The 13,123-nt window shown below is 39.4% G+C and overlaps 1 protein-coding gene across 1 annotated transcript in view; it reads left to right on the forward strand.

The window, feature by feature from the left end:
- Window positions 1-10,995: 10,995 nt before the first annotated feature.
- LOC122632473 (inhibin beta chain) overlaps window positions 10,996-13,123 on the forward strand; it is a 35,485-nt gene continuing 33,357 nt past the window's right edge. Inside the window, exon 1 of the mRNA XM_043819268.1 lies at window positions 10,996-12,698. Within this exon, the coding sequence (XP_043675203.1) occupies window positions 11,804-12,698 (895 nt within the window). The 5' untranslated portion in view covers window positions 10,996-11,803. The remainder of the gene's footprint in view (window positions 12,699-13,123) is intronic.

A 13,123-nucleotide genomic window follows, 5' to 3' on the forward strand; every position in this document is an offset into this window, starting at 1 on the left:
GATTGTTTGATGACCGCTTTTTTGTCTACAAGTATTAAACTGAATGCATTTTGTTCAGAAAGTAAGAAAGAGTGAAACGGAGAGAGAGGGAGAGAGAGAGAGAGAGAGAGAGAGAGAGAGAGAGAGTGATCTCGGTACAAATAAATACGAAGGAAGCAAATATTTTTCGCAACGGTTATGAAGATATCGTAGATCAGCTGAATTTTCCATGATAAATTTCTTTCGTCGTTCGAGGGTCTCTTAATCTTAACGACATTGTTAGAAGAAGAAACGTAAAAAAATAATGAAAATCAAATTTTCGTTATCCTCAACTCGAAGTCAAAAGCACCGATGATTTTTTATCGAACTCGATAGAACTTGACCCGCGAATATATCGAATCAGCTGCATTCAAAATTATGTTTATTTCTTAATTTCTCGATTAAACGACGATCAAAAGAATTTCCTACCGAGCTTCTTGAATTCTAACTCTGATCGAATAGATTTATTTTTATAATCTTACGAGTACATTACGGCAATATTATTGATCGTCGATAAGCTCGAATTAAAAAGTTTTACTTTTATTGATAGCACATATCGTGGTATAAATAATAATAAATTTACATAATCTATCACTTACCGACATACTTTGTACTTATCTCAAATTTGGAATCAGCTAGAAACAACTTTTAAAGTAGTGATCTATAGATTTATTCGTTTTTACTATCGGCAAATTTAATTACCAGTTTGACAGGTCTAAAGGTGAGTATAATTACCTTATCGAATAATCTTGGACAATTTTATGTATCCTTTTTTATTTAAGTTCTTGTACAATCTAATCAATTCCACGAAAAAGAAATTATTAATTCTTTTTAAAGATAATAGATAAAATGTCAAAGTATATCGAGTGGAGAATTCAGAAAAAAAATATTAATAATATTTCTAATCTGTGATATTCCAAAGAATGGAAGGTTTAAAGAACATTACAAATATGCATTGAAGTTCGTTAGATAGAAGTACGATCGCACCTGGATCAACGAAGCATCACCTTTTTATCAAACCACCCGTTACATGTGTGGAATGCATGAGTACTTGTTTGTCTGGCATGTTTGACCAAGAACTATTGCCCCTCGCATGTGTCTCGCGCATTTGTCAATTTATCTACAATATACGGCTTCATTTTAACGAGTCATTAATCAGAGTGCAGCACCCGATTACAAGCGAGCTGCCACTCTGCGAGAAAGATATGTACGCGTTGAGTCTCTATATACGTATACATATACTAATATATTTATTTATATATACACGCGTATCTTTGTTTACACAAGTACACCTTCACGTCTCCATTAAAAAGTATGTAAATGCGCATTTAAAAGAATACCAAGCTGTGTTATTTCTTTTTGTTTATCAAACCGACAATAACGTGCTTGATCAACGTAAACATTTTCGTTAAATCTATTATTTTGCTTTCTTTCTGAATACCGAGTAAAAGAAAGATTTTAATAATAGCCTTTAATAATCAACAATTGTTGGACCTCCATACCTACTATTGAAAAGTAATACCTTTCATTAGCTTATGAAGACATATCAGTTTTGTTGAACAATAGTATTTGAACATATTTTGAACACTACTGCAAAAAGTAGCACGTTTAATTTGTCTACATTACGTTCAATTTATTACGTTCAGTTCATTGCATTCAATTCATTTGTCTTATGAAGAGACCAGCACTACTTTCAGAAGTAAACATCCTACTTTTAACGAACAAAATCGAAACGTGTTTTCTTTCATGACGCGCTAATGAAACTTGTTACTAGTAATAACCTTCATAGCTAAAACTCTATTCTTCAACATCCATTCTTTGTTTGTTATAAATAAAAACATACTATTTCCGAAAAAAAATCGGAAAGTACTGCTTTTTGTGATCGCAAAGTCCAGAATACTAATTTTCATAAGAAAAATGAAACGTGCTACTTTTCTTAACATATATCGAATTAATCAATAATCATATAACAAAGTCATTTTGTTTCCGACGATTGAGAACGACGTTTCGAAATATGTGTAATACATTTCATCTCCATGTAATTCCATTGATCGATGATAAAACTACGTTAATCTATAGTTCATTTATCTTTTTCGTTCCTTACTGATAGCATTTACAAGATATTGTAACAGTAAATTCGTGATAAATTATTCGATGAGAACGATCGCTTCCGTATCGACGAGACGCGATTCGCTTTTCGAACAGCTTTTCTATTTCGATTCATCGATCGTCTCCTCTTTTTTTCCTTTCGTTATGGATTAAAATAGTTTAAAAGATTGGAAGATTAAAAACCCTAGTCAAAAATAGATTATGACGACATACGAAAATAGATGTCAAAATGGTAAGGTTATCGTTATTGATAGATACCGTTGTTGTTATTAGATAGAGTTTGATTACACGGTAACGCTTTTAGCTTATTCATTAATAAATCATCAATGACGATTTAACATTATAGTACACCAATCGCATATTTACGATATCAGGCACAAAGCTATACTTTTACGTAAACTTTTTCTTCGATTTCGATCGATACTTTGACTTTTTTTTAGCAAAACTTGATAAGATGTTTTGCTACGATAGAAAGAAAAATATATAGTGTAGTATATTAACAAACGTACGTATATTATATTTATAAATAGATAATTAAATTCGTCTAAGATTTGTCCTTATCTAAACTATTGTAAAGATAATCTTTTCTATATATATAGGTAATTTCCAAAAATTGCATAGCAAATGTTGCACAAATATGTTCAACGTATATTATTTTATATAATTTATAGATATATACCTACTTATCATAAAAATATATTTTCTAGATTTAGATCATTCTAAAAATATTAATTATCCATATTATTAACATGCCTATCTTACTATTAACTTAAGATTATTAATATAAAATTACAAGTAATCGTATGTATATATTTGGGATATTAATAATTATATAATAAAAATTGTCAAATGGTTTATAAACTTTTGGTTGCTCCTGTACATTTAAAAATTCGCATTTAATATAATTACGTACAATATATCTACTTGTTTCGTATGAGAACGATGACCTCACGATTAGTTGAACGGTCATCGAGAGTTTGCGCGCGCTAGAAGAAGTCACGAATCTTCGCGAACTGCACGACGAAAGTCTACTCGCTCATAATGCGATCGTAGATGCATGGGCCGTACGAATCAACCAGTTGACTTTACGGCAGTCAACTGTTTCGCCAGACGTTCCAATTCTCGGTCTCATTGTTCCTCTTCGGCGGTCTTACGAAGAGCTCGTCCTTGCACGGGTTACTGATCTCCTTTTGCTAAAACGTGAATTCGTAAGGTCGACCTTGCCTTATATACTTTCTTTTGTTGAAAACAAAAAAAAATTAAATACGTTATCGTTCGAACACATCAACAAATATCATAGTAATTGAAATCTTTGTAGATTTTTATTTTAAAAGCTTAAATAGTTCTCATGTTAGATCTCTCATTTTTTAAAAAGTATTTGAATATCGTAGGATCATAAAAAAATAATAGATATATAAAAATATTGACGAGGGCAACGTAAAATACGAAATCATATTTTCGCGTTTGCTCTACTGCTTGGAACTGACCGAACGGATCGAGGGTCAATTTCCTATACAAGGACGGAACGTTAAGTAATCCGAAACGAAGTTTTGCTTCTCGTCGATGGCAATGAATTCTCGATGACAGCGGCCAGAAGTTCAATCTAATGTGAACGGCACGTACTCGTCGACGGGACTGTGCCTTAATAAACATGCACTCCGAAAGACAATGCGACTAAACGTTCAGCAAAATCGTTTTAGAGCAGACTACGAAAAATTTTTGTCGATTTCAAAGTACATCATAAAGCATATAAATATTTGGTAAATAAATCGTTAAATTTGTTACAGAACGTTTTAATGCTGCTTTATTATTCGCTTCAATCGTATTTACTAAGAGATTTGAAAGAAAAATTTTGTTGTTAAAAAAAAAAGATCAAAGATGAACGAAGTTCATTTTTTGTTTATAAATAACGAAAAGAAGATACGAATCCGTACGTAGTGTTAATTATATTCGTAGAAAACTAACTTTTACAGTTAGTTCTACTTTGATTGATTTATTTTTTTTTTATTAAACTTATAAATATTAATGCTTTTAAAAAACAACAAACCATATTTATAGAGAAATATCGATCGATCATTGGTGGACTCGTGGTACCTACTTATTATTCTAAAAAATTGTCGATCGTCTTGGAAAGAGGCTAAAGATTGTGAGAGTCATTGCGCGTTGTCGAGATCGTATCGAAGAAGGGTTGAAAATATAGGAGAGGAGAATATAGAAGGAAAAGAAAGAGAGAGAGAGAGAGACAAAAGGTCTCTCTTGGCGTGACCATTAAGGAGGATACTTTCGAGAGTCGAGTGGTAATATTATTTCTCGAAGTCACGGGCTTTGACATAATTATCACGGATAACGTCGGTGGTAGTCCGCAGTTGTGTTTTACGAGCCATTCAATTACGAGTAGGCTTAAAGCGGCCAAGCACACCCGTTACTTGGATTTGCATTTTACGAGTGAACAGTCAGAGGTGAACGATGGATTAGAAAGAGGAAGAAAAGTAGTAGGTGTAGGAGAAAAGAAGATAGGACGCACGCGTCCCCGTCACCACCGGAAGCTCGATCCGGTTGTCGAACTAAATCGAACCTAATCGAATCTAATGAAACCTGATCGAATCTCCTTCGACCCCTTCCCTTTCCCAATAACGAAAACTGAAAGCTCAATTTGAAATAGGAAGTCTTTTTTTTCTTATTTCTCCACGTAGAAAATTAAAGAATAAGACAATTCATTTCATTTACATATGAAAATATGCAAAATATCTACCTTAATAAATTAAAATATATATTTTAAGAGAAGTCGTCAACAAATATTCTTTTATCAATCAGAGAAAGTCGTTCGTAATGTTTCGAACTTTTAAATTGATTTCCGTTCTGATCTTTTGACGAAAAAAAAAATGATATTAATATCGAAAATGATTCTGATAAAATAGAATTACGAAATGAACTGAAAATAAAGAGAGAGAGAGAGAGAGAGAGAGAGAGAGAGAGAGAGATTGTATAGTACAGTTAACATTTATAAACTATTGTACCAACGAATTTGTTTGTGCATTATTATACATACGTATATGAATATATGTATCTATGTATATAAATCTTCTAGTATCGTGCGAGACTATGTTGCGTAGGTTGAGGCATGCTCTTTCATTTTCTCTCTTTCTCTCTCTTTTTTTCTTTGTATACGCGCGCGCACGCTTATCAGTAGCACGACTCTTTAAGTTCGCAAAGAAAGCAATGTGACAATCGGTATAATACTCCGGTTGCAAAAGAGAGACCCTCGTTCGAGGAGCCGTACGATGATGAAGTATCGGCATTCACAACGTGGGGGAACATCGAGGTTTCACGAGCTCTAAGGGGCCAAAGAAAGAAGAGAGAAAGATGAAGGAAGAAAGACAACACAGTAAAAAGCAGAGAGGATTGACTCGTTTACGATACGAAAAGATAGTCTTCTTTCTTGAAACGTGATTATCCGATTAAAGTAGAAGAGAGTGCGTAAAAGAGATGAAACTTGAACACTCTTAGTTTCTCGAATCAAAATGTTCGACTATCAATTTGAATAGATTTAAAGCTCTATCTTGAGAATTAAGAAAAGCAGTTATCTATCAACCTGAAAGTCGTATCATCGTTGCAGTATTTAAAAAATGAAAAAAATATAACTTACAGGAAACAATAAGATTCCAAATATTCTAAATATTCTGACTTGACATCGGAATCACCTGTTTTCGTACGTTGGCCCCTATTGATCACAATGGTTCAAGTACGTTGGATGACAAGTGAGGATGAGGAAGAAGAGGAAGAAGATGAAGAAGAGGAAGAATAAGAATAAGAATGAGAAGGAGAAGAGGTAAGCATCGAGCACACCTTTAGCACGGCGAGAAGTCGCTTTCCGGCTGAGCATTCAGGTTTCGGTCGTTTGGGTGGCTGCCTGCCCGTGTTACCCGATGCCCCCTTCACCTTCACTGCACATATAAGGGCTGCGTCCCCGCGCACGCACCAGCGAAAAAACTGCATACGCATACGATAACAGGGGTGCGTGCCTGAGGGCTATCCTTATGGGGCTTGGGGAGGCCATACAATACTTTAGTAACCCCGTAATACCTCCCCTTTCAAGCAGGCAGGTAGGCTCCGAGTATAAAGTAGCCAAGCCAACTCCTCTCCTCCTCCTCCTTCTCTGCGACACCACCTCCTCTTCTTCGCCTCTTCCTTCACCTCCTTTGTCCTCTTTCGACCGTGTTACACCGAGATTAAAGGTCTGAGGGGAACAACGTGAAAAGGGATGGCGTTATCTCACGGATATGTCACGATTTATCGAACGCCTAGACCGCCCCATTGTCCTGGTGAGACGGTATCACTCAACCGACGGACAGTCTGCGATGATACTCGATGATGTTGAAATCTTGATCGAATATATATATATATATATATATATATATATATATCAATCAAATGACTTTGATCTAACAAAGATCTCATCTAAATCTACGAATTCGTTTTTTCCCAATTTCTTCCGAGTTTAAAAATTTTTATCGACGAGAAGATCAAGTATAGTACATAGAATGGACACGACGAGGAAAAACTTTATTCTTAAAATGATCTATTATTTCGAAAAATAATACGAAGTACTGAATAGGGTGGTGTCTCATGGCAATGAAAAAAAAAACATCGGACATCATTGCGTTCTAAGATTGGGGGTGGTCACACTAACCACGTCAGCATTTCGTGACAAAATGCTTACGTTCGATGTGTGTGTGTGTGTGTGTGTGTGTATGGGTGTGGGAGTGGGTGGATGGGTGTGTATACTCGTTGAAGGGCTATACGAAGGTCGATTGCCGAATATTCGGTTTAACGTGCCAAACTGCAAGCGAACGTGCGAGAAAGTCGCGAGTAGTCGCAAGTGTTCGCGAGTACTTACTCGCTCCCGACGACCACCGACCTTCCTATTTATACTGCGAAATTCCCGGAAGAAGAAGGTAGATAACATCGAACTACCCGACGTACGAAAGAGGACTACCTATAATTTTCCCCCGATTCGTGGCTGTCGACCAACGGCACCACTGGCTGCACGCACATCCGCATTCAATCAAACCTACCGCGAAGGCGAAGCTAATTCTTTCTTTCTTTCTTTCTTTCCTTCTTTTCTTCCTTCTTTTTTTCTTTTTTCTCTCTTTCTTCCTCATTTCTCTCCTCTGTTATCACGTCTATTCCATTTCCAGTTGGATGTCGTCAAACTTTGCGAGGCCTTAGACGTTCTTAATTTCATTTTCTCACCTGAATTCTTCTGATTTCGTTTTCTCAATGAATATCCAACCAACGATATAACAATTCGATTGTTCCTTTTTATATGTAATTGAAGGTGTAATTGAAGGAACAGGCAGTCTTTTATTTTCAAATCTTAAAGAACTCTTTCAGGAACTCTTTATCTAACCTCTTCGATTTTAATCTTTTCATAATCGTATGGAAAAAATAATAGTGAGAATTACGGATTGTCGAAGTCCTTCGCGATTTTTCTTTATTGCTAAATATACGTGGTCGTCTGCAAAATACAATGATAAATTGCAAGAGAGTAAATGAAACCAGTGATACCCTAGAATTCTAGGAAGATGATATTCGCCTCGTTGGCAATCAACGGTCGAGACGACAGCCAGACAAGACAATGATAGATCAATCTAATTTGCATGGGTAGACGCGTGTCGTGCGTCACATTCTCCGTTCTTTCTTTATTCGTTACTCTTTGTATTTCTATTTCTTTCTTTTTCGTTTATCCCCGTCACACCTTTGACGTTCTAAAAGAGTCACGCTGCTAGAGAACCGATGCCTACTCGAACTCGACCGTGACCACTGACAAAATAACAATTTGTTGCTTAGGAAGTGACCTCTAAATGTCTATCTTTTTCTAAGAATCGAATTAACGACGTTCTAAAGACAGAAAATCTTCCCAACTCGATTTCAAAATATCGACCAATTCGTTCTTGATCTTAGTACGATAAAACGATAAAAAAAAAAAATGGAAAAAGAAACAAAAGAACAATAAAATTCCATAAAATTAAACGTCAAATAGCGACAACGGTAGCCATGTTAATTCTTAACATAAACCGTCGCAAGTAAGAAAATACCGAGATTGTCGATCGAAGGTAAAACAGAGCGGCTGTTGTAAAAGAAGGAGAAGTTTAGCTAAAAAATCAATTGATGTTATGCTATCTTGCTATGATAAAAACGTTTACCCCGACTGTTTCTCTTGTTAGAAGGACAACTTCTGTTCAAAAGATAATACAATAATCTTGGATCGATATTCTGCGAAAATATTGTTTTTACCGATTGCAAATAAAAAAGAAATCTCTTCGAACATAAGATAAGGTATCATTGAAATTGTCTTATTAGAATGAACATGATCCAACGGGAAGATTTCTAAAGTATCGACATAATCTCTCGAGGGAAAAGGAGAAATTGAAAGGAAAAAAAAAAGAAAAAGAAAAAGAAAAAGAAAAAGAAAAAGACAAAAAAGAAAAGGAAAGAAGGAAAAAAGAAAGGGAAGAAAGAAGAAGAAAGATAAGTGAAATGCAACGTAGCGGTAAGGGATTGAGGAAGGAACCGGTAGCCACCCAAGAAGGCGGTTCCCTTTCTGAAGTCGACCGCGTTCAACGTGGTCTTCTTTGCTTTTTTTCGTACCTTTTGCCTTCAAGGTTATCTCAGCCTATGGTGAACATACGAGATGAGAGAGAGAAAGAGAGGGAAAGAGAGGTCTTTTGCACCTCGGCAACGCGGGTGAGCTTGTTAACTTGACATCTCAATTTAAACGCTTTCGAGCACGCAGGTTCGGTTGAATCGAATCAATGCAAGGAGAAGATATAAAATCATCCAAAATGAGAAGACGCGAGAGAGATAGAGAAGAACTATATACAGTAACATTGGTACAGATCTACGTATCGCAGAGAAACGCATTTTTATGTAGACATATTACGTTATTTCTCTGTCTCTCTTTTTTTCTCTCGTGAAGAAACACAGGAGAGGTCGGAAAGAAAAAAGAGAAAGGATAGAGATTAAGAAAATGGAAAGAAGAGAATTACAAAGAGAGAGAGAGAGAGAGAGAGACAGAGAGAGAGAGAGAGAGAGAGAGAGAGAGAAAGGAGTGGATCCTCTGGAAAGTACTATTACGGAAGGAATGAGAAAGTCCTAGGGAAAGGAAAAGACGAAGATAGGAGTCTTGGCTCATAATAGGAGGAGAGACCGGCGCCTCAGCATCACCACGTGGCATGCGGCCAACTACTGTCTCCTGATCAATATGCTTACAGCTAACTCGCTTCTCTTTCTTTCTTCTTCCTATTCTTTTTATCTCCTTCTACGTTCCACGTTCGTTTTACACGTTAACCACCATCCTGAGAGCCGACGCCGAGAACATCAGCGACGACGTCGAAACGTTTCCATTACAAGAGGAAGTGAAAAGATTTGGCGAAAAGAAAAGATCCTTTCTTGGAATCTTAATTTCTCAAAAATTTGCTTTTTGTTCAATTGGTGGAGTTGGAAAAAAGAACGTAGAGGACGAAGAGTAGGATGATGATCAATTAGAATCAGAGTACCACGCGTGAACCACGTGTTTGCTAGTCGAACGGATCTTCTCTCGCCCTCCCCTTTTCATACCGGGGTGGCGCCGATGTCGGCGGCGGGGTTGCTACTGCTGGTCGTTATATAGCGAAGGTGGTGCCGGTGGAAAGAAGAGAAGAATTATTTATTTTTATTTATCTATCTATCTATCCATCTGTCTATTTATCTCTTCTTGATCTGAACAGATCACTATCCGACCCTGAGATGGCTATGTTACATGACTATATTTCCGTGTTCGCAGAAACTCCATGGCACGTAGACGAGTAAAGGTTTAAATGTATTAGCGCATCTCGAACGGTATACCATCGCGTTATACGGGGGACCACCTATATGAAGAGTTTATGAAGAGTTTAGCCGAGCGTCGTAGAGTAGCTATATCGTCGTGGGTAGGTGGGTGGATGGGTAGATAGTGTCTCGTTGGTGGGTGGTGATAGTGGTGGCGGTGGTGATGCCGGTGCCGGTGCTGCTGCCACTACTGTTAGTAGCGCTGATCGTAGAACGGTGGTGGTGTTCCTGTGTGTGTTGGTAGTGGTGGTGGATGCCCCTCAGTGTCCGGCGCGCCTCCGACAAGCGTGCTTCGCTCGTTACGGAGATCCTGCGGCGTTTCGTCCTCCTTCGTCGATGCTAGTCTATCCGTGTCCTCGCGAAATCAAGTGGACCGAAGTCGGGAAAGGTCGTAAGCGACGAAAACCGGGAAGGATCAAGGATCTTTAGAAAATATCTCAGAACGGCTGGAGTCACTCGAATGTTCATACGGATTTTCGAGATTTTTCAAAAACCGTTTTCGAAGAAACAACGATACCAACGATAATACCAGCAGAAAAAAACAACAGCAATAACAGCAAGAGCGAAAGTTTTTTTCTACTTAATTTTCATATAAAGAAAAAAGGAGATGCGATTGGATTCATCGTTCGAGAGCATATTAGAGCTCCTCGCCGGCTCATCGAAAATTTTTCGAAGGGACGCACTACGACGGACAATAACGACGACGACGACGACGACGACGACGACGACGACGACGACGTGCTATCGCGAGGGATAAGAACACAAGAGAGGCGCGATAGATCGTCGCGACGCCTTCTTTAGACGAGAGATCTTGAGTCGGCTGATGTCGTCGGATATTCCTGCTTGTTGGGCCGCGCCAAACTTTTAAATGGTGCACTTCTCCGAAGGGCTTAGTCGTAGTGAAGCATTAGGTACGCATAGAAAGTGTCCAAGAAAGTCGCGGAGACCTTAGAACGCAAAACTTTTGTTTACTTTCGTGTTTCGTAGAGATAAAGAGAGAGAGAGAGAGAGAGAGAGAGAGAATCGACCAGGATCAGTCAAAAAAAGCGACCATAGTATGCGAAGAACGACAAGTGTCCTTGACTTGGAAGAATAAGATTATTACGATTCTTTAAGGAAGAGAAAGTAGAATAAGAAGACTGAAAAAGATCAAGATCGATATTCAGCAGGTTGGTGGAGATTCGGCGAATCGTAAAGAGGTGGGATCGCGAAGCTCGATCGTGCGTGTGCCTTGCGTGTATTCGAAGGGAGCGCGAATGGCCGAGAAAACGAGCAGGGTGTACCCGATTACGGCGGTCCAGCGTGACGGTCAGATCGATCCCGAAGCACCGGCACCGGATCGTTGGTAATGGGGGGTTTAGGCGAGGATGCCTTCTTCTCGTCGTCGTCATCGTCATCGTCGTCGTCGTCACCGTCGTTGCACGCTGTCGTCGCGTTATCGTCGCGTCCGCGTTTTTGTCGTCGTCGCCGTCGTCATCGCAGTCTCGCCTCTCAGCTGTCTGAGCCAAGGAAAGCTCTCACCGCGGATAGGCACCTTCTGGGATCCTTTCTCCTTACGGTCTTCGTCCTTCTTTTCCGTAGCAGCGAGAAAAAGAAGACTGCTAAGACGGAGACAAAGAGGATCGGTAGCATCGATAGTAGCGATAGTAGCGAAAGCGGGACCGTTCGTAGTCATAGAATCTTCGCCTCGGAGAGAAAAAAGAAGGAAGGAGATAAGGTGCTCCTTGGATCGGCCGCTCGAGAGGGAGAGGAAAAGAGAGGAAAGTGGAGGAGGTGGTGGGGGAGGAGGAGGTGACTCGCCGCCGAGATGCACCAGGTGCCGTACGGAGTGGGACTCACCTCGAACGAAGGTCGAATCGCCAAGTTCGGAGAGGAGAGCCAATGTTGCCGGCGATGGCACCATCACCAACAACGGCAACGGCAACGGCATCAACAACAATACCAACATCGGCAACAGCAACAACAACGATCTCGTTGCCGGCCTCGTCAACGGGACAAAGGTGACAACGCCGACGTTTGCGAACGACCGAGTCGAGTCTTCGAGTATACCGAAAGAAGAGACGAAAGTACACGACGCCTACACGTGCGATCGCCTAAACTGTTCTCCGGATACGGAGGCGGACTCCTGATACCTTCCAATTTGCTTATTATCGGACTGTTCCTCTGTTACCTGACCTTACCACCCGTCCAACCGAGACAGAATCATCATCAAACCTGTCCTGGCTGTCCTCATCAGCAGCAGCAACATCAGCACCTTCACGAGATCCATCGAGGTGGCAGCAAGCATGGAACTGCGCCGAGTCCCGATGACCTCAGATTGGAAGCTATCAAACATCAGATATTAACGAAATTGGGATTAAGGACGCGGCCCGACGTGAACAGGACCTTGGCTGCTGTCCCGAGACACCTCGCTTTGGAGACTCTATACCGAGCCGAAGCTCAAGCATCGCCGCAGTATCCAGAGAGAACGCGGAACGATCACGGAGCTGAATACTCCGGTGAATTTCTTTACGGTGGCGACGAGTATTCTTACAAGAATCTCGATCAGCAAAACGAGGAGACGACAACGGATGGTAATTCCAAGACCACCACGCCCTATCAGGGATACGGGGATTACGACACTAGGCCGGGACACGAACCTCAGGAGGAGATGGATGATTTTTACGCGAGAACATCGGAGATTATCACTTTTGCCGAACCCGGTACGTATATCATCTATCCTCTTTTCATTAGCAACAATTTCTCTCCTTCAATGTTAGTGCACTCTAACGTAAACTATAAGATTTCAAACTGTAGTCGGATACCGACTTGAGAAATCTTTGAAGAAGTATAGCAACTAGTCATTGGAATTCGCGTAAAATGTTTGAATATCGCATTACATGGATATGAAACGGATGAGGGATCATAAGTCGGTACGCTACTGCCGCTTGATTTTATCTCTTTTGCTTTTCGTTAATTAACGGAGAAAGAATCAATGATAAAAGCAAATTCTTTTCCATTTCTCGATAAATGAATATTAATGAGTTGCGTACTCGTTCTCGAACAATTTCGAGTAGCGTTGAATTTTTTTTACTTATTGATATTACGTTGCTTTCGATCTGATAGAAAAACCCTCTCTCTCTCTCTC

The sequence above is a fragment of the Vespula pensylvanica genome, chromosome 10, assembly GCF_014466175.1.
Source record: "Vespula pensylvanica isolate Volc-1 chromosome 10, ASM1446617v1, whole genome shotgun sequence".
NCBI classification, from domain to species: domain Eukaryota; kingdom Metazoa; phylum Arthropoda; class Insecta; order Hymenoptera; family Vespidae; genus Vespula; species Vespula pensylvanica.